The 21307-nt window shown below is 43.4% G+C and overlaps 1 protein-coding gene across 3 annotated transcripts in view; it reads left to right on the top strand.

The window, feature by feature from the left end:
* The window catches only part of cfap74 (cilia and flagella associated protein 74), a 344912-nt gene that overhangs the window by 27014 nt on the left and 296591 nt on the right, over positions 1 to 21307 (top strand). For all 3 annotated transcript variants that reach the window (XM_057817725.1, XM_057817734.1, XM_057817717.1), the window contains 7 exons: positions 156 to 266; positions 393 to 495; positions 8182 to 8339; positions 8684 to 8891; positions 8962 to 9102; positions 15951 to 16079; positions 16156 to 16274. In XM_057817725.1, the coding sequence (XP_057673708.1) occupies positions 156 to 266; positions 393 to 495; positions 8182 to 8339; positions 8684 to 8891; positions 8962 to 9102; positions 15951 to 16079; positions 16156 to 16274 (969 nt within the window). The remainder of the gene's footprint in view (positions 1 to 155; positions 267 to 392; positions 496 to 8181; positions 8340 to 8683; positions 8892 to 8961; positions 9103 to 15950; positions 16080 to 16155; positions 16275 to 21307) is intronic.

Genomic DNA, 21307 nt, shown 5'->3' with positions numbered 1-21307 from the left:
GAAACTTGTTCCCGTACAGTGGGACCTTGTTGAATGTTACGTATTGATATAATAACATGATTACTACAACTGCAGTGTACAACTTTGAGAACGAGGATCATTCTAAACATTGAAAAGTCACCATTTGTATGTTGTATACACGCATGTGATGACAGGAAAAATGTAGACGTGCCAGAGAAACCGGACACTTTGGTCAGGAAGAAATCTGAAGATGGCGGGGCGAACCGTGAAAAAGGGGCTAAGTACTTGAAGGAAACAATCAGAAGGTAATCAAAAAGTATACTAAGTATGAATAGGAAAGTGTACTGCTTGCTCCCCACCTTCTGTTATGAAGGACACGGTTGGTGTTGCATTGTATTTGCATTACCCTTGTGGCTGTCCTCATCATTAAGGATGCAGCAGCAAGAGGCTGAGCGAGAGCAGAAGAAGAGGGAGTCAATGCAAAAGAGAATAGAGGCTGTCAAGTTACTGAAATCGAACATTGAAGCAACCCAAGTAAGCAGCAGGAATCCTTCCACACACCTCTGTCTCTGTTTTGGAGGACGTTTAACTGACTAGTAGCACCAAACAAGTATATTGCAACCTTTAATTTGACCACAGCGTCCTCTCCATTTATATGCAGTGAAGAAAATAAGCATTTGAACACCCTGCTATTTTGTATCGTAGGTGCGTGTCCACTAGCAGTGCAACGGTTTGCGGTTCAAAGCTGAACCGTATGGTTCGCCCTGTACGGTTCAATACGCCTTTATGAACTGCGCCTTTTCGGTTTTGCAATTTATTCCGATCACTTGTGGAATGAATTGGTCGAGCTCTGTATGCCTGTGTGTGATGTGAAGCACCGCTGTGGAGAAATTCCTGCCCCGCAAGTAAATGTCCGATTGCTGTCAAGCACCGGTGTAATAGAAGACGAGTAATGCCCTCTTGCTTACGAGCGAAGTGTAAGTGAAACAAGAAAGAAAACAAAAAGCTATGGCGGGCGCAGGAGTGGAGAGACCGAATTTTGAGGAAGCACCAGCTTCTTTCAAATTTGCGGTGTGGCAACATTTGGTTCCCCCATGGACTACAGTGCGGAGGGAGAGAAAATATTGAAAAAGAAAAAATTTAAATTTGCAAGCATTGCTCAGTGCTTGCTCCCTATGCTAATGGCAACACTTATAACTCCGGCACCTCAGCCGGCATCACCCACAGATATCACTTTCTCAGAGCAGGACAACCCCGAAGATGACACCCGTGAAATCACACAGCGGGCTTCGTTAATTTATTTGCAACGCTTGAACCGCGTTACTTTGTTCCCTCGCGGACATATTTCTCCAACAACGAAAACCCCGACATTTATGAAATGGCACGCAAAGCACATCGAAGATGATTTCGCTAAAGCACATCGTTTCGCCCTGACCAGTGTTGTTAATAACGGCGTTAGAATATAACGGCGTTATTTTCTTCAGTAGTGAGTAATCTAATTAATTACTTTTCTAATCTTGGCAACGTTGTTACTGTTACTGAGGCGGGAAATGCGTGCGTTAAGATGTTGGTTGACTGCCGCGAGAAATGTCTGGAAAAAGACGGACTTACGTACACGAGAGAGCAGAGCAGGAGTGGGGAGGAGGCAAGGGAGTATGATGCCATTGCAAACGCGATGCTACTATGCTAGGTGGCTCCAATAATACCTGACTGTAGCCGATAGCCTACAAACTACGCCCACATGCTTCGGTAGATATCACATATATATGTAACTAGATGCAAATTACAGACACGCGGCATTAGCAACATATATAATAAAGAACTAGATGCGTTAGTAAACAGCGGCCATCTTAAAGCAGTAGACTTCTCATGAAGGCTCTGTTGTAGTGATCCTTCCTAGCGAACCTAAGTAACTTTTTATCTAAAATACTCCTAAATTGGCAAAATCTTGACTTGAGTTTATCTTTAAAGGATGAAACAGTTTTAAAATTTTCACATGGCGAAAGTAGACAGAAGGGAACTAATGCAAAAACGGGAGCAATTTTATCAACTTTAACAGTTGATTCACAACATTAAATGACCTCCAAACATAGCAAAGGTTACTATGTTTTTTTTTTGTTTTTTGTTTTTTTTGTTTTTATGAAAAAATGAAAAAAAAAAACTCATGAAAGGTAACACCAGTTACTTTGCCAAGTTACTTTTTTACTACTGTGTGTGTATTTCAGTAGTCAGTTACTACACTAGCCAAAAAGCTAAGAGGCATTTTAACAGTCGAAAATGTTTACATTTTTAGTGTTTATTTAATTTTCTTAAAAGCAAAATAAAGGCAGTTTAAAGAAAAAAAAAAAAAAAAAAACGAAACCGAACCGAAACCATGATCCCAAACCGAGGTTCAAACCGAACCGTGGGCTAACTGAACCGTTGCACCCCTAGTGTCCACTGTGAGAGAGATCATCTTGAAAGAAAAATCCAGAAAACACAATGCATGATTTTTTTTGTTATTATTTTTTTTTGTTAATTATTTGTGTGATACAGCTGCAAATAAGTATTTGAACACCTGTCAATCAGCTAGAATTCTAACTCTGAAAGACCTGTTAGTCCGCCTATTTAAAGTCCACCTCCACTCCATGTATTATCCTGAATCAAATGCACTTGTTTGAGGTCGATAGCTGCATAAAGACACCTGTCCACCCCGTACAATCAAAAAGACTCAAACTTGTAACATGGCCAAGACCAAAGAGCTGTCCATAGACACCAGAGGCAAAGTTGTAAGTCTCCACAAGGCTGGAAAGGGCTACGGAGAAATTACCATGCAGCTTGGTGAAAAAAAGTCCACTGTCAGAGCAATCATTAGAAAATGTATGAAGCTAATCATGACAGTCAATCAAAGTGGAACCCCATGTAACATATCACCTCACTGATTGTGACGGTCCTGGCCGTTTAATTGTTATTTTGCTTGAGACGTCAACAGTCAGCTGATCCTCACCTCCGCCAGCTGGCTGCCTCCACTCTCAACGTGACGTAGGCTGACCGACACCGAATGGGCAGACGTCGTTGCCGCTGCTGTTGGTCACAAAGGAAGGGCGCCAAGCTTCAAAAGTCAGCCGCTGTCAATGGAAAGACGAGGTCGTAGCATTTGTGTCGCGTACCTCTTCGCCAGCTATTTTTTGCTCACCATACATTCGCCTTTGCACTCGATCGCTTGTGTGTTACATTCCCGCTTTTTTGGTGAGGTCTTTTGTGTTAGTTCGTTATTGGAACATTTTTGTTCAGCACTGTACATAAGAGCACCGAAGCAGTCGGGGTAAGATACCATTCATGTTCAACCCGCATTCTTCTGCTTTGTTTATTGTAGGAAGCCAGGGTAGTGGCTGTCTATTTGTTATTTCTTCTTGTATGTTCAGGATTTAGTTAGCGGGTGGGGTTTAAGAGTAGATTCCTTTTGTTTGTTGTTTTGGTCTGGGCTTACCCTGAAACAAAGCTTCTCCGTATTTTGTACTCCATTGTTCCTTGTGTTTTGGATTTGTGAAATAAACTGTGTCCACTTGTAACCTCGAGGCTTTTTTTGTGTTACATCCTTAGTGAGCCTTCGATTTGGGACGTAACACTGATCCTAAAAAAGGTGAAGAATCAGCCGTTTTGACCTCTGCAAACAAAGGCTACTGTACCAAATATTAGCATTCGTTTTCTCAGGTGTTCAAATACTTATTTGCAGCTGTATCACACAAATAAATCGTTACAAATCATACATTGTGATTTCTGGATTTTTCTTTTTAGATTCTCTCTCTCACAGTGGACATGCATCGACGATGAAAATTTCAGACCCCTCCATGATTTCTAAATGGGAGAACTTTTTCAACAATTTCAGGGTGTTAAAATACTTATTTTCTCCACTGTATATAGTATATTATTATATTGGATATACGTATGGCACACACAAGTCAGGGTTCAGTACATACCTCGGTATGGGGGTCACGGTTCGGTAAGGGTCCGGTAAGCATCATGTATAAAAAGCGTTGACGCTAACCTGTTTTTTTTGTTTTGTTTTGTTTTAATTAGATTCCAACCAGATTCCTCCTCAAATCTGATGTTACTGTTCACACTACTTTTAGCAATTGTCCAAATCAGATCTGGGCCTGTTTAGACTGGGCCACATTTTTGACACACCGGCACATGCTGGCAGCGAAGGTGTCATCCCGCATAACCTGACGTCACCCATCTGAGATGTTCAGACTGAGAAGCATCTTGTCCAAATCTAATATAAAACTGGTTTCAATCTGTCCAAAGAGCCATTCAGTTTCCATCTGGATGAATTAAAATCCCATTTTGTCTGCCAGTCTGAAAACGACCTAACATGTGTCTTCTAGTTTTTGCAGATTTTTAAATAAGCAAGGGTCAAGGAATCAGTGAGTAAAAGGAGAAAACAGAAATCCGTGCCAGCATTTGAAATGCATAACTGCCTCAGAAATTCATGATGACATGTTGAGAACATAAGCAGAAAGTGCCCCTTCATATGCGACAGTCACACGTTGGATCAGATAATTCAAGCATGGCGTGACATTTCATGAGTGATGATGATGTCGTAGCTGCAGTTGAGGAGTTTGGGTCTCAAAAAAATAGCTCTTGTACACCGGGGATGAACGTGCTTCAGCGCCGATGGAGCAAGTGTTTAGCCCTTATTGGGGGACTAACTTTAGTTTTTCTGATGCTTCAAACTTTTCATACACCCCTCGTATGTGTGTGTATGTATACGGTTGTAGACAACCGTAACGCTGCTAATGTCGGCTACCGCTAAGCCCCGGCAGTGCGGCTGAAGGCCAGCCGGCTGTTTCGTCATGCATCATTTCACTGCCCAAATAGCATGAGTCATTGCGAAATTGAATGACTTTTTGGCTTTAGAATCCTTGGAAAAAAGCCCCCACTTCTGCAGTTTTAATCTCAATCGGGGGCTGCATGCAGCTCTTTGAAACCTCTGCTGCAATTCAGTTTTATAATAAATAAATATTTGCCGGCAGTAAGTCAAATTTGTTCCTAGCGAAGGTTGGACTCCGCCAAGGCTGCCCTTTGTCACCGATTCTGTTCATAACTTTTATGGACAGAATTTCTAGGCGCAGCCGAAGCGTTGAGGGCGTCCGGTTTTGTAGCCTCAGCATTGCGTCTCTGCTTTTTGCAGATGATGCGGTGAAGTTGGCTTCATCAAGCTGTGACCTCCAACTGTCACTGGAGCGGTTCGCAGCCGAGTGTGAAGCAGTCGGGATGAAGAGCACCACCTCCAAATCCAAGACTACGGTCCTCAGTCAGAAAAGGGTTGCGTGCCATCTCCGGGTCCGTGATGAGATCCTGCCCCAAGTGGAGGAGTTCAAGTATCTTGGGGTCTTGTTCACAAGTGAGGGTAGAGGGAGCGAGAGATCGACAGGCGGATCGGTGCAGTGATGCGGACTCTGCACTTGGGGTGTGCCATCTTAGGCACCACACGATTCAATTCGATTACTGTTCAGGGTGCAACGATTCGATGATTGAACGATGACTACGGGATAGACGCTGATCACGATTATCGATGCATCATACATTATTAATTAATGAAGTAGCCAAACAAATTCATGTCCATTATTTATTTAAAATGTCCTAATGATTCAACAGGAACGATGGAAACATGCCCACACAACAAATTGCTGCCCTTAAGCTTTTTTTTTGTTTGTTTGTTTTTTACACAAGAAGCTGCTAAAACATTTAGCAACTACTTAGCATGTTTGTAGTTTTACCGCTGTACTTAATCCTGGTTTTACACGTTCTAAATCTGGAGTAACTTTTGTACACCACCAAACAATGCACAAATTAACACGTTAGCGAATTCGCTAATTTGCATAGCTTTCTGAGCTAACAGTAACATCTCAAAAACAACAACAATGAAGGCTAAACAGTAGAAGAGGGTTTGTGTATTCACATCTTATAGACGCACAGGGGACTTAGCAACACACTAGGGACATTTTCCAATCAACACGACTTGAACTTACTGCTGGACAACTGAAAGGCAAAGAAGAAATAACTATTTCTTTTCTACTCTTGGTCTAAAAAATAACTATAACAGAAGAGGACCCAAAGCGCGACAGCGACAAAGCGCGCTTGCCTGTCTCATACACAAATGTATTTTCGAGTCTTTTGAAAAAGAGTAATTTTTCGCTCAGTAACTTCCGCTGCAGCCATCTTAACCTTGTGCATCCCTTTATGTGTCCGGGTGGCAGACGTGTCTTGAATTTCGTTCCACTAGCAGCAGGCTGTCATTAAGTTATTTGGGAAAATCATTGTTTATGAACATTTATGAATCGTAATCGAATCATCACGCGTCGAATCTTGATGAATCTAATAATTTATTTTTTTTGGCGCACCCTTATATTAGTCTTTTTCCCTATTAGCCTCACTGTAGCAATGCTAACGTGTTTAATATAGATGTGTTTCCTTATTTTGTATGTCTGAACCTTTCAACATGCCATTTCTATGGCATGTTGATGACCAATAAACATCTGTGAAAGGAACTGGAGTCTCATATGCCATCAGCACACACACGTACACCACGCACAAATGTATGCATGCACACGGCGATAAAACGCAGCCGGGAAAATTACCGCCATCATTTTTATTTACCGTGCAATAAATGGACTTTTTGCGACCTTATGATGGTGCGTCCCCTCTTTCCATCCTTGAAGACCAGTTGATGGAGGCACGAGTGGCCCGGCGGACCACCCTGGATCCCTGGGGGGTGACAATGGCCCCTTTGCAGGGCTGCGGGAGGAGGAATGGGCTAACCCTAGCTAACCCTAACCCGCCCGCCCTCCTTCCTCGGGCTGGCTGGGTGGGAGCCGTGGCCCTGGGGTGGCTGTCGCATGTTTGATGGGGCTCGCGCACGGCTGGATGTGATTGGGCGCGCCGGGTGGGGAGCCTCGGTGCCGGGATTGGCAATGGGGCAGCATAGGGTCGGTTGCCAGATTCACACGAACTAGTTTCTGGGTCACAGAACTGATTTGTGTACACTCCACCCCTCCCAATCACTTATCTTATAGACCCCCCCCCTTTCCCTGGTCAACAGGCCCCCCACATGGTGTCAACCACAAATACATCTAGCTAATGATAGCACCAACATATTCATAGTTAGAGTAGGCGTTCGATGCATTTCTTGTTGTTTGTTTCTTTTGTTTCTCATCTTGTGTTTCTTTTCTTTTCTACTGTGCCCCCATAACCCCTTCCTGTTCGCTGCTTCGTCTGAATAAACGAGGTATGTTGAATGATCACAACGGGAGTATGTCAGACACCCAATGTGAAACATTAAAACTGTTCAGACCAACCGGACACTTCGAATTCCATTCTCTCTAGCAGCTGAACAGGACAAGGTTTAATTTTTTTTTTTTTTTTTTAATTAAAAAAATTAAATGGACTTTTTGCATATCGTGACAGGCTTGGCAACTTCAGTAAAAAATGTCGTTAGTTATATGAACTTACGATCTGCCAGCTTGTTGTCTCCTGTCGTCTTTCAAAATTACAACTGGGTGATGGCGCTTTAGGTGTTCATTCATGGCCGACATGCAGCCTGGTATACAAGCTTGGCATTGAAAAAAACGGACACAACAGTGTACCCTCCTTTGTTTCGTTGAAATAAGTCAATGTTTTGGCCACTCTGGTGCGCTTTTTTGGCTTTGTACCGCTTTCCCCTCTTGCATACTGAGTGTCCGCCATTCGCAACTTTCCACGCATTTTTTTTTTTAACCCTTCATTAACCGACGACGGGATGTTGTGCTCGTTGACGCGTTTACGACAGATGTACGACAGCTGTAGTTCACTTACATCCTTACATCTTCTGGGGGCTAAGCCTCCCTGTTCTTAAAACCTAGTCACGCCCCTGGTAGTAGATAATGTTTTGGCCTACCAAAAAATAAAAATCCTGCGGGCTGAGGTGGTGAACAAGAGTTTAATGAGCAACTCAGTACTAAATTGTGCTCACTCTTTGCACATTTTCATATGTATTTCGAAACAAATCGCGTAAATGACTTTTTAGGTAGAAAGAGGAGTTGTACTTCAGTGTTTTTGATGATCAGACTTCTCCATGCCACCAATGGTCCGAATCTTGGTACCGAAAAATTAAGGTTTTACATTCAAAATGTGTAAATGTCCATGGGCATCTGTAGTTTGTGTTTGTGTTGCCTCCTAAACCTTGTGCTGTTTCTTCAGGAAAACCTACGGGTCAGGCAGAGCCGAGCCAAAGCAAACACCCTGAAGAAAGAAAGGCAAGAGAAGCGTCTGAAAGAATCCATGCACGCCCAAGGCCTCAACAGCACCAGGCACATATACCAACAAAAACGAGACGAGGAAGTGAAACGGCAGCAAGAGTACGTCTTTCCCTTCCCAGTTTGCTCTCTTGAGAATTTAGAAATAAATTTCACCAACATTATGCAATAAGTGGACTGTTTTCCAGCCACTCTGAGCTCGAGCAAGTTCCACAAAATTTCAAAGAAAATGCCTAGTCAGGATTGTTTTCATGTGATTGGAATTTTTGCTAATTAGAAAAAATATGATGTGCAAAACCATACGGCTCCTTTACCTTTCTGCTGCTCTCCCACATGCATGTCCTTTACTCCCACTCCACTGAACAGTGTGTAGGTGTTTTCTTTCGCTGTGCGCAGAGGTATACATGACCCCGTTTCTGTATAATCCGTCGATGTGCTCTTCACAGGGAATTCAAGGAGAGACAAAAGGCGAGGAGAGTAGAGATTGTGGACAAGCTCCTCGAGGAGCAGCTGGTGAAGAACAGAAAAGCACGCCAGGCACCACAGCCCAAAACCAAACCTGGTCAAAAAATCTTATCCCCGGGCAGGATAAAAGAGAGGCTGCTGCGTTACCTGGATTCGGTACACCCGTCAGGCACGGAGAGAGACACAACAGTGAGGGGGGATCTCATAACGTGTGATGCTATTTGTGCAGCAAAAAGACTGATAACCTGTTTCCTCTAAGTTAAGAAAGTTAAGTGCGAGCGGCTCCTCGTCAGATTCAGAGTACCAGGAAGACATCATCGAGAAGGAAATGCAGCACCTGAGCCTCCCCGATAGCCTTGAAGAGCCTGAGTTCTGTGGGCTTTGGGACCAAAGTTATAAGGTGAAATGATCAACTGAATGCTAAAAAAAATGGTGTAGTGGGGCGGGGCCCGACACACGATAGCCTGCCGCTTAACTCACGCACTCTTCACTTCGCAGTGTAATTATTACCAGTGTTGTCACAGATTACTTGAAAAAGTAATTTAATTACTGATTACGCCTCAATAAAGTAATCTAGTTACTGATTAATTTATTATCAGAGTAAGTTACTTTAAAAGTAATTTATCGGTTATTTTTTTACCAATTTTTCTCCCTTTGCTGCCTCATCATAAGAATGACAACAGTAAAATGTCATCGCGTGTAAATGACTTTCCGATAATTGAATTTAAAGGGGAAGATCAGAATTTTTCACATTAGGCTTACCGGGGGTTTAAGTAGTCGATGAAGTTGATTTCAACCACCATTGACTTGCGCTAGCTTAGCCACTTCGGAGCCCTGAAACTAACAAATAGCTGACAAACTGCATGGAATTTGTTGAAATCAACTCTAACGTAATTTTTCTGACTCTAAGCCGCTACTTTTTGCTCTCATTTTGAATCTTGCGGTTTATAGTCCATTGCAGCTAATTTGTTGATTTATTTGGGTTAGTCGGTAATGCTTTATTTGCTAGCAGCGTCATAAGACTGTCATATAACCGTCATAATTATGACATGACACTATCATGGGCATTACTGAATGCTTATGACAGGTGTCATTAAGTGTCATCCGGCAAATTATGTCACTAACTCCATTTATGTCCAGCTCGTATCTTTTACATCCATTCAAAAGTGAGATCATCACTAAATGACATCTGTTATAAGCATTAATTAATGCTCATGACAGTGTCAAGCCATAAGTATGATCGTCTAATGACAGTCTTATGGCGCCACTGTCAAATAAAGTGTTATGAAATACCATAGCGAGCAATTAATAAAACAACTGGAACAGTGAAGAAATAATTAGCACAGAGCATGAATTTTGATTGTTATTTACATCCAATGCGCTGCAATGCATGATAGGAGGCATGTTGGACGACACAGGTGGCAGCAGAGGTTGACTGTCTCCCCCAGGGAGCAGTGATGGCCAAATGAAGCATCTTGAAGCAATGGAGCTTTACAGCCAATTGGTTCTAAGCTTCATGGTGGTTCATTTGGTCTTGTCAAATAGTGTTCCGGTTAATTTCCTTTTGTGTAAATATATAATACAGCGAGGAAAGCTGCGACTTGTAGTCCAGTGAGGCTTACCTATGAACACATTTTGTTTTCGTGTCACATTTGGTGGGTGGTGGCCTATAGTTAGGTGCGTCTTATAGTCAGAAAATTACGGTAGTTAACTCCCCGCTAACTCAAAGATTAAGCGTAATGTCAAAAATTCTGAACTTTGGATTAGGGTTTAGGGGCAGCATATTGGTGCTGATGTAAAACAATGCAAATTGACTACAAAATAATCAACAACACACAAGTTAATTGCATAGTGAAATAAACACAAAGGTGGGGCTGGCGCGAATGCGCGCCCACACAACCCGAAGTGCGCCGTACACATACGCGGTCAATTTGGCCACAAAACGTGGCGGCAACTAAGCACTTGACATTCAATAGGACTTACAACACATCCCAAAGATGCTAAACGAACACGTCAACTCACAGCATAAATATGCAACACAAATATTATGTAAACAATGCTCGCCGATGACTACACGCAATTGTAACGGAAAAGCTACTAAACAGCCGTGCATGTAGCGGCTCCAACCTATTGCTGGAACCCTCCAGAGTGAAGGAGAAATACTCACGTACATTCAGGGACACACACAGATCAACATTTCCCCACACATCTTAACAGGTGGCTGCACTCGGCTCAAAGGTGCACCCGCAATCCTCACGAGGCCCAAAACCCGTAGCGCGTGTGACTCAAACAGGAAGTAACAATGAGCGGTTACCATTGAAACGAGCACGTAGTGGAAACCTTTCTAACATATTGTGTTCAAAATGCTCTTCATACATGTCTAGAAATGGTCTTCATTCTACATACTTTATGAGGCAATAGAAAAATAATAATGCACAGAAACTAAGGAAACTCACTTAAATCAGATTACTGGTTTGGAGAAGTGAACGCCTTAGATTGCTCGTTACTGAAAGGAAGTAATCAGAATTCAATAATGCATTATTGTATGAATATGCATTCGTGGACTTAACGTTTTATGGCTAATTATATTGTGATGCCCCAATGGATGCTTTAATAATGGTAAATGTAACAAAGTCAAGGTTTTTCAGTGAAAAATAAGAACAACTTCATCTGAGGTCATAGGAAAATTTCAGTGATCTCTCGCTACTTCGCGCTTCAAACATCGCGCCCTCAGTCCATCGCGGATTCTTTCTCCCCAATTATAAAAAATAGATAAATAAATACAGTATTTCATATAGATGTTCCGATCTGATCACATACAGCCTCCACTGGCCGGAGTTGTGAGGTTTAGGGCGTGCCACGCTCGCACCCGCTCGGTTGGCGGGTGCGGTGCCAGGGTCCCCTGACGAACTCCGTGCAGCATTTCCATTTTTCTGCATGACTATCACACGTTGAAGTGGGTTCACGCATGACTAAATGCAAATAGGCACATTCAGGTAAATGAGATTTTCAGTGCCAGGATTGGCGATCAGGTAACATTGAGTAGGATGTCAACCACTCAACTCTTACAGGTGTTTTTCATAAAACTGAGTTCCCCACCTCACATTGCCAGAATTGTGTAATTCTCTCTCTAATCATGTTTCTTTTGACTTACTTTCCCTCCTCTTTTCCCTTGGATACACCCCCCCACACACACACACACACAGAGGGTGTCCACAGGTAATTATTATTAGACTACAAAAGCACCACTATGTTCTTAGGGTTAATAGGCGTGTAATAGTGTATTTCTTGTTGTTGTTTTTCTTCTCTTCTGTCAGCTTTCTTCCTTTCTGTCCCCTATAACCCCCTTCCTCTCTGTTGCTTTCTTCTAATAAATAAAACAAAATGAAAAACCATGATGGAAGTATAGCAAACTCCTATATTGCAGATAAGAACTGTTCAGTCTATAAGTACACTCAGATTCCCATTCTGTCTGTCTAAGCAGCTGAACAGGACAGGTTAAAAAAAAAAATGTTTTGCTGCGGCAAAAGCAAAAACAAAAGCAGTGTAGCTGTAGTACTGTAAGTGTGTTGAACCACAGTGTGCTGCAGAATGAATTGCTTCGCTCGACGCCAGCTCTGTGGCACTCGCTGCGGTGTAACTTCTAGTTCGCCCCTACGGAGGTGTGTTGGCTCTCGAGCTCATCCAGCAACCCACACACGAAATGTAGGGCGACAGGCATCATTTCACATTTTGCTGGTGCCTTTGATGCCTAGGAGCGGGCCACTGCATGTGCAGCTCCGAGGCCTGAGCGTGCGACAAGTGGAGTGTAAGTGATCTTACGGACCCGACTCGTACCCTCATCAAAGGGCCGTCTCAGCATAGTTAATGACGGGTAATAGACGAGTGCAGCGATAGAAGCGTGCTCATGAATTGATACATTACTGCCGGGCAGATGATCAAATACCACATTTTAATAATGCCTCTAAAAAGATGAAAACATCACTTTTTCAAATTTCAGTCATCTGTTGGACTACTTGAAGTGAAGCAGTAAACAGCAGCCAGTGAGTTAATACTTCAAATTACGTTTCACCCGATTCAGAACTTCTAGAAATAACAATATCGGGCACATCTCTAATGCAGTAGGTTACCACTGGCTCCTGCAGAACAATAAATCATTGTGTTTTAGTTTAACGTGACTGTTGCACCATAAAAAAAATCTTAAATAGCATTATTATGTGAATTAAAATCATATTTTGAGACGATTCGACTATATACAACAATTTGCCAAAGCGCAGATGACAAGAAATTAGTCTTTTAATCTGCCGTTTAGCCCTTCCTGTCATATTAGCGCACTAGCGCCTCCATCTGAGTGATGACTTCGGCAGAGTAACAATTTCAGCTGATTTAGAATTCAGCCCACTGAGGGGGAAGATTCAGAACAAGGAAAAGGCAACAGAGAGTAGCAAAATGTCCTAATTGTTTTAATCTGTCTACTTCAATATTTTTACAGCAGTGGTTCCCAAACCGGTCCTTAAGGACCCCTGTGGGTCCTGGTTTTTGTTCCTGCCGATTGAGCACAGACCGTTTAACCAATGAGGTTTCTGCTAAAACAAGCAGCACCTGACTACAATCAACTGATTACACTTGTAAAACACCAGATTGGTACACATGTGTCATCCTGTTTTGTTGGAAACAAATCCAGCACCCACAGCGGCCCAATGTGGAAAAGTTTGGGAACCCCTGTTTTTACAGGATAGTCTTTTTATCTGCTAGAGCATTGGTCATGCTCAATGGAATCTGAAATATTAAAAATGCCTCTATTCAGTACGACAAAGCAAAGTTACTGCAAAATGTTCCAAACTGCCGACTTCTTAAACCTCCCGAACAGTATTTTATGCCACCGGAGTTGGTCCGGTTTTTGTCATTTCCCTGCTCTGGCTTCAGAGACGGAGGAAAGAGTGTAAACAAAACAGGAGGCGTGACATCTAGCCGACATGCTAACCCGACCCGAGCAGCTTTTCGAAGTCTTTTTCTTGCCTTTCTAAAATGAAAAATCACACAAAACTACCCCGACTCATGTCAAACACGGCAGCGGGGTTGATTGTCTTCACCAATCGACCACCTCCCTCCCAAATCTTCCCCAGGCGGCGAGCAAGTTTCGGCTCGTCGTTCTGCTACGGCCCCGGCAGACAGGCAGTGCTTGTCGCTAGGGACGCAGAGGGGAATGAACGCCGAAAATGGCGCATTCTCGATGGACGAACCGACCGACATAAGATCGTGTGGATGCCTGAGCCCAAGTCGAGTATAGCGCTCTCTAGGCGGGCACGTGAAGAGGGCTGAGGGGGGTGAAAGTCTCGACACAATCGAGAACTATAGACGACAGCGGGGGGCTCCCCAGGCCCAAGCCGAGGATAGTGCTCTATAGGCAGGCAAGCGAAGAGGACGAAGGGGTGTGGAATTCTATACAATCGAGAACCGGAGACGAGAGCGGGGAGATCCCCGGGCCCAAGCCGAAGATAGTGCTCTATCGGCGGGCACCCCATTATCGGCTGGCGACCATAGTGTGCGACAAGCTTCCGGTCGTCGGCAGAATGGCCTTTTCGGTGGACAGGGAGCATTGTCACCCACAAAATGCCATGATCCCAGTAGTTGATATAACATAAAACACGTAGCTTACTTACTTAGTACACAAAAATCTCAGTTCAATACGTACCTTGGTTTTGAGGTCACAGTTCGGTTCATTTTCGGTACAGTAAGAAAACAAAATGCAAAATATAAATGTGCTAGTTGTTTATTACACACCTTTGTGCTTTCAACAATAGGAACATTAGCCTATACAAAGCTAGAAAGTAGCGGGTATTTAAAGATAATCCAACAACAATTTGCCTTTCAGACCCCACGTATTGATCAGCTTTCTTTCTGTAAGAAAGAAGAAAAAAATAAGTCCTGCGCTAAATAGAAAAGCAATCCCAATGACAAAGATTTTAACATGTATTTTACAAATGAAATGCCTCAATGAATCATTTTTTTTTCCTATGAACGGTTTTCAAAAGCTTTATTGGTGGATTTTCTCAAGTTAAAGCGCCACACAGAAATTGATAAATTTAATTGTGTAAGCAGGATCTGTTTATAATTCTTATTATTTGATTACAGGTGTTTTAGCTCATTTCAATTTATTTTATTTAAAGGGGCTATTATTTATTTTATTATGTGTTTAAATTTTACAAATGCGGTATAGTATTCTTTTATATTGTATATTTTATGTTGTATAACTTTAGTTCCTATGTGAATATTAGTTTCTACTTGTTTTGTTGTGGTAGGAGGGTTTTGTATTGAACACGGGGCCGTGTTGGTTATTATTATAGCAGAGAAGACAGCAGTAAATAAATAAAAACAAGTCAACTATGCCCCGATCTACCACTCAAGAGATACACGAGTGACTTCCGGTCTGCCCGATCCTAGCTACCGGTAGTAGTATTGACGTAGGAGGGTCGCGTCTCGCGTCAAATAATAAACTCTGCCGTCCTTTTCACGCGCGTCGTGTTGAGCCGCTTTCTGGGACGCGTCTAACACGTGGCCGCATTGCGACTGGTGTGCATTGGCTGATTGACTTTAACGCTCGCGTTTCACTGCTTTCTCGCGGCGGCCACGTTGTCGCGCCGTTGACGTTTCTGGGTTATACTGTCCTACCGTGTTGGTCCTCATTATAGTAGAGAAGACGGAGTAAATATAATCTACACAAAGAAACTGTAACCCGATCGACTCACATCCTCGAAAAGTAAGGGTTACATTACGTCAGAAACTCGTTCGGTATGCCACCGTTCCGAACCGAGCACCACGTACCGTAACGGTTCAATACAAATCCATGTACCATTACACCCTTACTGTATTGTGAGTTGGTTACTCGGCTGACGTCACATTCGCCTTCTTCCCCAACCCGAGACTCGATCGGGAAGTCACTCATTTTCATGGCGCGAGATTCACAAAATTGAAAAAATATATCGATCGCTTCCACACACATCCAAGCGGTCCATTTCATTCAAGAGCATAAAATACCATCTGTAATATGAAATAAACATTGTTTTTTTTGTGTCACAGGCACTTTAAGATGAATTCATTTTTACACAACTACAAACTGCTTTTCATCTACAGGGGCTTCACTATGTTAAGCAGCTTTTATGTAATGGCAGTGACCTTTGATTTCATTGTATTATATTATTAAAACGTTATTGGATTCTTTAGTAAATATCATTTCATCACTTACAGCTCCCTTTGAATGAGAAGAAAACAGCTGCAGTGGTCTGCCCGAAGCTCAGAAAAACGCCCAAAAAAGGTGTTGGTAAGCAGATAAAAGGGCCCTCTTTCACCAGTAAACCAGAAGTCATCCTTTTTAAGGTATAACACAAAAGAACAGCCGCACGTTAGCTATTTTTAGGGCTCTATTATTTATATCGTTTGACATCTATTTTAGGATTTTGAAGTGGGGGAAACCTATAAAAAGAAAGTAATACTGACAAACATCAGCAACATCACCAATCACTGCAAGTTTCTTGAGATCTCCGCTCAACTGCAGGATTTTATCATAATTAAGTAAGTAACCACAAAGCCTTACCACACTGCACTACCCTCCCCTTATAATCTCATCACGGTGTTGGGTATTGGCTTCCAGTCAGGGACCTGGCAGCCACTGTAATACGGAGGTAGGTGGGTCCCACAATTTTTATGGTGGGTCTCCCAGGGCAGGGCCTCATCATCATCTGGGCTGTCGGTTGCACGGTCGGGGATCCGGAGGTGTCGCCCCCCCCTCCCGGTGGAGATCCTTTCCTGCCCTGGGCCTAGTGGGCTGTGAAGGTCCCATGTGGTGTCACGTCAGTTGGGGGGGTTGCGGCGGAGGATTGGTTAATGGAAGGTGCTAGTACGTCCCATTATCCCTTCCCTGATGGCTGGTTATTGGGTTTGGGATGGTCTGGGGGACTGCCCTGGGTCCTGGGGGGATGGCGGTGGTCCCTTTGCCGGAGCTGTGGGCCGCTATCGGTCCCCCTCCTGATTGGCTAGGGCGGTGCTGGGGCCCTCTGGCACCCCTCCTTCGTAGCATTTCCACTTTTCTGCAGAACTATCACACGTCTGAGTAGGTTCACGCATAACTGGGTGCAATTCAACACACTCAGGTAGCGAGATTGTCGGTACCAGGAATAGCGATCAGGTAACATAGAATAGGATGTCAACATATCCACACTTAGGCTAGGTTTATACCGCAGGTCTTAATGCACAATTCTGATTTTTTGCATATTTAGCCAATGACATGTTGTAACGCGTGGCAGGGCCGGATAAGTGCATAAAAAGTAAAAAAGGGAGCAGACTTCCACTTATGCACTTTTAATACACAAAAAAATAAATAAATCCAGCTCAACCACTCGTCACTCGGGAGTGCAATGGACCACGCACACATGATCACACTTGGCTCGCCAAAAAGTAGGTAGCAACTGAAGAAGAAACTGAACATACAGAGGCGCCACCGTGTGGGGGATGTCCTAAGGAACAAAGATGATCACAGAAGTGACCGTTACAATGTACACACAATAGTATACATTTGATCACTTATTTTTTGACATTTTGGAGGAAGCTGAGCTTCCCTTGACGTCCTTGTCATCTGTCTGCCAATCTAAATTTTGTCCAGTCAGACCTGCTTCAGGTGGAAATCCTAACCCCTCCAATGTTCAACTCGAAGTTACGCCCTTCGAACAATGTACCGATCTTTTTTTTTACTCGCCCTCATATTTACATCAATGCCTTCACTGACAGTGTTACCCAAGCCTAAGAGTGTTGATGATTACTTCGAAACATCTGCTTGTGTAGCACAATTTGCCACAAGCACTTGTCAGTTTAACAACACAGTGGACTTGAGAAGCAAGCATGTCCTCCCACATGCGAACAAAATATCTCACATCACGACTGCTGTGAGTCAAGTCTATTTCACTCTCTCAGCCTCTGAGGGTTCCGGCAGGAATGCATTTTCACCAGGTCTATGACTTCATACCTCATTCCCATTAACATGCAGAGTCCCACAGTTATATTTTATTTCTTTTTCCCCTCATTACACAGCATCTCTTGAGCTAAAAATGATAGGTTGTAAGCGATCTTTAAACTTATAAGGCAACTCAGATATTAACTCAGACAAATTGTGTTTGTCATTTGTGACCTGGTATAGCAAATTGAGTGTCACAATGACCCATTTTTCAAAATTGAGGCTCAGGGATCATCTTTCCAATGACCTATCATGCATTTTGCTACGATGTTTTAGCTCTGAGAAATTGTGACTTGAAGTTGGTTGAATTCCAAAAAGCCATTTTACCAGGTTCACACAACAATTTGCACTGAAAGTGCCCAGAATGTCATTTTTTAAATTAATAAGTTGTACTTTTTTGATTCATCTGAAGATTCTCATTGCAATATAGCTGACTGGAGCTAATTTGTGTACTCTTTACTCTGATTGGAAAAAGTGTATCAGTCGGAAGGTCGTGGGCGCTAACACCTATGAAGTAATTGAAGTCAAATTAAATATGTACCAGTGCTAGGTTTGACTACTGAAGCAGTGAATGCATAAACCAAATAAATGACATAGACAAGTAATGGATTTGAGCTGCCGGCCTATTTTTAATATATAAAACACACACACAATGGACATAAGTTAACATAAAAATTGAAAAAAAATACAAATTTCAAAAAAAGAAGAATTTTTAATTTCCTTATTGATAAATCAAAGTTTTCCTTAAAGATCTCTTCCTACCTTTTAATTGTTTAGTTTTGATTATTGGTAGGATATAGTTATCAACCCTTTTTTTTTTTTTTTTTTTAATTTTTTTTTTTTAATCAATTGTTTTCTTCAACTTCCTCAATTTTATAGGTAATGTTTGGATTCTATTTTGAGTTTCAATATTCACTTTTTCTCATCAAACGTTTTTCTTTGGTTGATCAACAAAATTTTTAAGGCAATAACACTTCATGTATTAAAGACAGATGCATAAAGAATAAAAATGACAAATATAGTAAACTTAAAACAAATTCAACAAAAGGCTGAACGGCTCCAATAGAAAGGAGTCTATCTGCATATTGCTATAGCAATGTCTTTTGTCCAGTTTTTCTGGTGGTGCAAAGCAGCAAAAAAAAAAAAAAAAACCTCCGCTGGGTAACAAAAATATGGTGGATCCCACCAGGTTGAAGGATGCCAAATAGAAGTCGTGCGTGCGTCTCGCTCCTGTGTGAGGCACAGTTCAGATTCAGGTGCAGAATATTTATTGTCATTGTTACAAAGAAAGCACAACGAAACTTTGTTTGGAGCATCCATCCAGCTCATACAGCTAAGTTGGTAAAGTGCAAAGTGCAAACCCATAAAATAAATACCCATCAGTAACAAGTGTAAACATTGACACAGTTTTGGACATATGTACAGCAAAGATTCAACAGCAGCATGAGGTCGTGTCAGTGCTAAAGTGCAGAGCAAAAATATACCAGTTGAAAACAGGCAAAAATCAGTGCAAAACCCAGATAAGTTAATCAAGTATAATCAAGTACAGCCTACTGGTTGTCAACCAATGGGTAAGTGTCAGGGATGAGGAAATAGTGGATAGTGACATACTGCAACAATGCAAACCAGCTCAGAGTTATTGTTGTTGGTGGATGTGGATTATTGTCCGTAAGAGGGGTGCAGAGAGGGGAGAGGGGCAGAGTTCAGTAGCCTCACAGCCTGTGGGTACAGACTGATGGACAGTCGTGATGTTCTGGCCTGTATGGACCTGTACCTTCTCCCTGAGGGCAGCAGGTGGAAAAGACTGTGAGCAGGATGGTGCTGGTCTCGCAGGATGTTGTGCACTCTTCTCAAACAGCGAGTGGAGTAGATGGTGCTGATCTCAGGGAGAGTCATTCCTATGATTCTCCCGGCAGCTTTCACCACGCGCTGGAGCGCCTGCTGGTCTGCCTTAGTGCAGCTGGAAAACCACACTAAAAATCCGTATGTCAGAACACTGCTGATGGCACAGTTGTAAAAGTTCACCATCAGTGGTCTGGGGATGTTAGTGCTCTTCAGCTTCCTCAGGTAATAGAGGCGTTATTGTGCCTTGCCCACCGCTGTGGAGATGTGGTCCCCCCAGGACAGGTCCTCAGTCACTGTTACCCCCAGGAATTTGAAGCTTCTCACCCTCTCCACCACATCGTTGCCGATAGTAAGAGGCTGATGGATGATGTGACTCCCCTTACGGAAATCCACCACGATCTCCTTGGTTTTCTTTGTGTTTAGAGCCAAGTTGTTTTTGTGACACCATGACTCCAGATGTTGCACCTCTCTTCTGTAGTCCGTTTCATCGTCGTCGGAGATGAGTCCGAGCACTGTGGTGTCGTCGGCAAACTTGACGATGAGGTTGGATGCAGAGGAGGCGGAGCAGTCATGAGTGTACAGGGTGTAAAGCAGAGGGCTCAGGACACACCCTTGAGGGGCCCCGGTGTTGATGGTGAGAGTGGAGGAGGTGTTTTTGCCCACTGTGACACTCTGTGTGCGATTAGTCAAAAAGTCCACAGTCCAGTTGCACAGGGTGGTGTCTAGGCCCAGTTGGTGAAGTTTGGACCGGAGTTTGAACGGCCGGATGGTGTTAAAAGCAGAACTGTAGTCCACAAAGAGGAGCCGTGCATAGGTGTTTTTATGCTCCAGGTGCACTAAAAGTGTGTGCAGCACTGTGGCGATGGCGTCCTCAGTTGAACGGTTCCCTCTGTATGCAAATTGGTGTGGGTCAAGTGAAGGCGGTATTGCAGCTTTAATGTGCTTGATGACCAGTCTCTCCAGGCATTTGGCGGGGATGGGGGTGAGAGCCACAGGTCTGTAGTCATTGAGACATGTGACGTTGGACTGTTTTGGGAGAGGGACGATTGTGGCTGCTTTAAAGCAGGCAGGGACCAGAGAGCAGGACAGTGAGGTGTTGAAAATGTAGGTGAAGACGTCTGTCAGCTCCGCGGCACAGTCCTTTAGCACCCGGCCCAGTACTCCATCTGGACCAGCCGCCTTCCTGGTGTTAATGTGGTGGAGGACACATCTCACCTCATGCGCGCTCAGGACAGGAGCGGGGTCGGACGAGGAGAGGGGGGGCAGGACGGCGTCTTTATTGTCCCTGTCAAAACGGGCATAAAAAAGGTTTAAGTCCTCAGCGAGAGTGGGACTGTCAGCTGAGGGTGGTGGTGGTTTCCTATTGTAGTCCGTGATGGCCCTGATGCCCTCCCAGATCTGCCTCGGGTTTGTGGTGTTTTCTAACCTGGCCTCAATACGCCTCTGGTGGTGGTGCTTGGCAGTATTGATGCCCCTCCTGAGATTAGCCCGAGCAGCCCTGTATGCCTCCTGATCACCAGTGTAGAATGCAGTGTCCCCTTCCCGTATAAGTTGTTTTACCTCATGTGTCATCCATGGTGGTGTATTAGGAAACACACGGAACTCTTTCCAGCCTGTGACATTGTCCACACAGAAGCAGATGTAGTCCAAAACAGTAGAGGTGTAATTCTCCAGTGAGGTGCGATTATCTGTGTCGTGCTCTTTAAATACATCCCAGTCAGTGTGGTGGAAACAGTCCTGGAGCATATGAACA

The sequence above is a fragment of the Corythoichthys intestinalis genome, chromosome 2, assembly GCF_030265065.1.
Source record: "Corythoichthys intestinalis isolate RoL2023-P3 chromosome 2, ASM3026506v1, whole genome shotgun sequence".
NCBI lineage: Eukaryota > Metazoa > Chordata > Actinopteri > Syngnathiformes > Syngnathidae > Corythoichthys > Corythoichthys intestinalis.
Note: the sequence above shows the minus strand (reverse complement) of the source record. Positions and strands in the feature narration are given on the sequence as shown.